The sequence below is a fragment of the Helianthus annuus genome, chromosome 8, assembly GCF_002127325.2.
Source record: "Helianthus annuus cultivar XRQ/B chromosome 8, HanXRQr2.0-SUNRISE, whole genome shotgun sequence".
Classification (NCBI taxonomy): domain Eukaryota; kingdom Viridiplantae; phylum Streptophyta; class Magnoliopsida; order Asterales; family Asteraceae; genus Helianthus; species Helianthus annuus.
The window spans coordinates 7,852,365-7,856,949 of record NC_035440.2 but is presented as its reverse complement, the minus strand read 5'-3'; the positions used below and the strand labels follow the sequence as shown (position 1 = coordinate 7,856,949).

The window sequence follows — 4,585 nt, the reverse complement described above, 5'->3', positions numbered from 1 at the left end:
TCGAAACAATACCAACCAATCAACACTGGTACCAGTACATGTATTTTTATGGTTATCAATCGATTTAAAACACATGTCAATTGTTATGCTGAATGTCGGTATTAAGCTGGTACTGTAATGAACTGAATCGATACTGACCGAAAGCCCGTCGCGAAGCGCGGAGAATCCAAGTAGTTCAAACACAAAAGATGAAAAATTTTCTGTTTTTATATAACCTACACATATGTAGGTTATTTGTATGTTAAATTACATACATGTATGTAGGCTATGTATAGGTAAACATATATATGTTTTTATGTATATATATATAATACACATATAAATGTAAGAAACATAAAATTCAAAAAATATGAACCTTAAATCCAAAAATTTAGAGTTGTTTTTTTTTCTCACGAAAATTAGTATTATGTAATGAAATTCATCCTATATATACACACATAAAGTTTTACCATTTAACTTTCTTTAGTAGTACTAACAATGGAAACATTAGCCGCGCATATTGATATTGGATATTTCATGTCATACTTTATTGGGATATTGGATTTAAATAATCCCAACTCTCATCAATGGCCGATAACACTCCCAACTTTCAATTTGTACTGTACCATTCCCAACTTTCAAGTTATTTTCTTACAACACTCCCAGAGTAACCCAACACTAACCCAGTTTGCTGACATCACTAAACCAGTGCCACGTCATCAAAAAGACACGTTAGACACCACGTCATAAGAAACCAAATCAGATGTCACGTCAGCTGCCACATCATCAAAAAATGTCACTTCAGATTCCACGTCACCATACAAGTGTCACATTAGCAAAAAAAAAACTAACTGGGTTAATGTTTAGTTAGTGTGGGGGTTCCAGAGAAAAATAAGATGAAAGTTAGGAGTGATGTGGTACAAATCGAAAGTTGGAAGTGCTATTGGCTAATTAGCGAAAGTTGGGATTATTTAAATCTAACATCCCTACTTTATTTAACTTATTCCATGTCATGAAGAATTAACGGTGAATGAAGTTGATCCAAACGCTATATATTAGACTCTTATATGGATTGATTGCGAAAGATGAAATAGGCCATGAAGTAAACGACTTGGCTTAAACTTTATGTCTGTCGAAGCCAGGGGCCGTATGATATGGACGAAAACATTTTATTATCAAGTTAGAGGTGTCAACAAACATGTAAACCACCCAAAGTTTCTTCGTTTGGAGCCTTCTTGTTAACTTTTGAAAACTTTGCATCATTTTTTTTATAAGGATATTGATATATAATTTAAAATACTTTGAAAAATAATATTCCTTTCCTTAAAGAAGTGTGTTTCAATTTGTGCTTGTTCTTCGTTCCGCTTTCGATTTAAGATTCAACTAAAGCTGCCTTGCCAACATAAAACAATAATATCTATATTTTTTATTTTCCATTTGTGTTTTTTAACTTTGTTTATAATTTTAATAACTTATGATAAATCTTTTTGTGTCCCCAAACGTGGCCATTAATATTTTAGCACACTATATAATTGAAGGAAAGTTAGTCTTAAATATTATATCAAATAAGTTGGATTTTACTTTTGAATTTAAATGGTGATATATAATGGAATATGTCATCTTTTTTCCTTAAGAAATAATACAAAAATAAAAGTCGACAGTATTATACTTTTGAATAAAGTAATGTAAAATGATAAGTACTAACTTTCAGACTGATCAATTACAAAAAGAAAAATAAAAAGTAAGATACGAATATTAATTGATCTAAGATCGGTTCAAGCCAAAAGCTTAGTCCAATCTTTAAAAAAAAATATGATATTCAATTACTTTAAGGCTACCTTTTTTATATAAATTATGTTTGACATTAAAACAAAAATAAGCTATTGACCTGAGTTTTTCATTTGTGACATGTTCGAACTGATCTTAACTAGTTGTTCAACCTATAAGTCGACTCAAAACATGCCATGCTTGATCTTTCTACTATGTTTATTTCCTTAGATATATTATGTCGTTACATGCTTACGGGAAAATACTCCTACGGCTCTACATTTCAATGTTCAGTTGTGTTCTAGTTTAATAGGATAAATTATAAGCTATTCTTTTGTTCAAAATGAATGAGGTCATAATATATAATAACATTTGACACTTAAACTTCATTTTCAGTTTCATGATCAAAGAAATAAAATTAACTAAATGTGACCTATTTAAATTCTTAAAAGACCTTTTTATGGCAGTTAAAGAATATCACATTCTTTTTTTTTTTTTTTTTTTGGAAAAAAATAGCATACGGCCGCAGAGAGGTAGAACATTCAGACGTTTTTGTGATTCATTATTAACTTTTGATGATATTTCAAATTTACTGACTTTTTTTTCACTCTAGCGTGACACCTCATCTAACTTCTAAGTGTCACTAAACAACAACTTTTTGATGATGAATGTTTGTATTATTGTTCCATTGATGATATAATATTATATAAACCTTCTATACTTTCGCAATGTTCCATTGATGATATAATATTATATAAACCTTCTATACTTTCGCAATATTATCTTTTACCGTTAAGTACACACACTTTGAACGAAAATTGTATTATGCATGTTTGTCCACGTCAGAAGCATTAACCTTTTATATGGGGTGGTTTCATAATATTATTGATGCCTCGTTAACAAGAATACAAACTTGTAATTAACTATATATGCACCACAAGAATACAAACTTATAAACCATTAATTATACGAGTAGCATATATAATTATATGTTTATAAATTAAGTTAATAAAAAAATCTGTTAAGTTACTCCCCTTTCAACAATATTACAAAATTCTAAATTCGTGGTGTATGAGTATGCCACCTAAAAGTTTTTTTTTTCTTTTTACAATAAATATTTCTGGATTAAACAATGGTGATATATATACTTCCAGTTTTAGGTTCTGTCGCACACCAACAAAATAGACGGCATGCAAAGACACATTTAAGCATTTAACTCACGAATGTTACCCCAGAATTTGGTTTTCTTTTCTTTTTAATTCCCTTTCTTATGAAAAAGGTATTTACTTTTCTTCATAATATATATTGCACGTTTGAATATTTACCTTTTTTTAAAGGTGTGTTAAGGGCAGAATTCAAATATTTACCAATAACCATTATTCACATTCTAATAAAAGATGCGACAGATTTTTTAAATTTTATGTTGATTGTATACCAAAATTAAAATTTCCATAGCCGGTGTTGACAAGATTTTTATGCAAAAACTTATCTATTTAAGCATGTTTTAATTAAGGCATAAAGAATGTACAATATTCATTAAAAAAATCTCACAAATTTCACATACATAAATACAATATTCTTTTTGTTACATCACAACATTCATAATAAAAAAAAAACACCAATTTAATCTGTGGCAGAAGACTCATCATTATCAACAATTCATCATCATCATCATATACAAAAATATATAATTAAAACAAATATTTGACAGTTGACACCCAATGAATCTATTTCACTCATCACACACACAAATCAACACAAATAAATTCAAAGTTTGGTTTGACAGTTAACCCATAATTAACAACCGTCGATAAACCCTAAACCGATATAGTATCCGCATACCGGTTAACCAACGCCAAAGCATTACTCGTAACCTGCTCAACCGCCACCACACGGCCACACACATCCGCCTTAACACCACCATCCGCCACCCCTTCAAACCCATCCATACACGTGTCCTCGTTCGTCAACGCCGCACTCATCCACGTCTGCACGTTGCTGAGCTGGAACCGGACCGACTCACCGGTCCACCCCAACTGCCTCATTTCCTTAATCGATTTATTAATCTGATCGACCGCGTCTTCGAATACGGATTCGCAGTCGCATAATGCCGCGAATTCTCTTGTTTTGCCGGAATCCGGTTGCCTGGACATGTTGGATACGTATCTGGCCATGTGGGTGGCGTTGTGTAGTGCCACGTGGATTGCCACCGTGGCAAGGCGGCCGCTGTCGTGCCGGACGGCGCCGGAGTAGTTGGAGAGGGTGGCGAAACATGTGTCGGGATACCGGGTTGTTTCGCAACACGAACGGATGTATTCGGTGTCGTCCGATGTGGGTTCGGGTGCCGGTGTGGGTGCTAAAGCTTCGCCGGAGGTGGGTGGGAGAGCATCGCCGGCGGTGGTTGACCGTGGTAAGACCACCGTTGAGATTAAGAGGAAAAACATGGTTGACAGTTGGACTTCCATTTTTTTGTCGTGGTTGTTTTATAGAATGTTAATTGGTTCATGTTGTAGGGTTTATATAAGTAGAGTTTGCTTTGGAGTGAAATTACTGTTTTGCCCTTCTAGGGCGAATGTAATTTTTTTAGCAATCAATTTTTATTATTTATAATTTAAGTCTTGAGGTGAGATTTTACTATTTTAGATGCGTGCTATAAAATAGTACGTGATTAGTTAGGATTTTGTGTGCATTATTATTGTTTTTTTATGTGATATTATGGTTGTCGAATCACAAGATCTAAATCATTACAAAGTTGTACTTTTTTTAAATTATTTCAATTAGCTAATTGATTGCTAAAAAAATTGGTAATTTCAATACCGACATACATTTTCGTTGCAAA

The 4,585-nt window shown here is 32.7% G+C and overlaps 1 protein-coding gene across 1 annotated transcript; it reads right to left on the bottom strand.

Moving 5' to 3' along the window:
* Positions 1-3,289: 3,289 nt before the first annotated feature.
* LOC110871942 (pectinesterase inhibitor 7) lies at positions 3,290-4,250 on the bottom strand. The gene has a single exon (XM_022120700.2). It carries the CDS (start codon positions 4,209-4,211, stop codon positions 3,564-3,566), a length of 648 nt encoding a protein of 215 aa, XP_021976392.1. The 5' UTR covers positions 4,212-4,250; the 3' UTR covers positions 3,290-3,563.
* Between the last annotated feature and the right edge of the window lie 335 nt (positions 4,251-4,585).

Excerpts from the sequence above, each read along its gene's own strand:
- LOC110871942 (XM_022120700.2), bottom strand. The coding sequence starts at position 4,211 with ATGGAAGTCCAACTGTCAACCATGTTTTTCCTCTTAATCTCAACGGTG.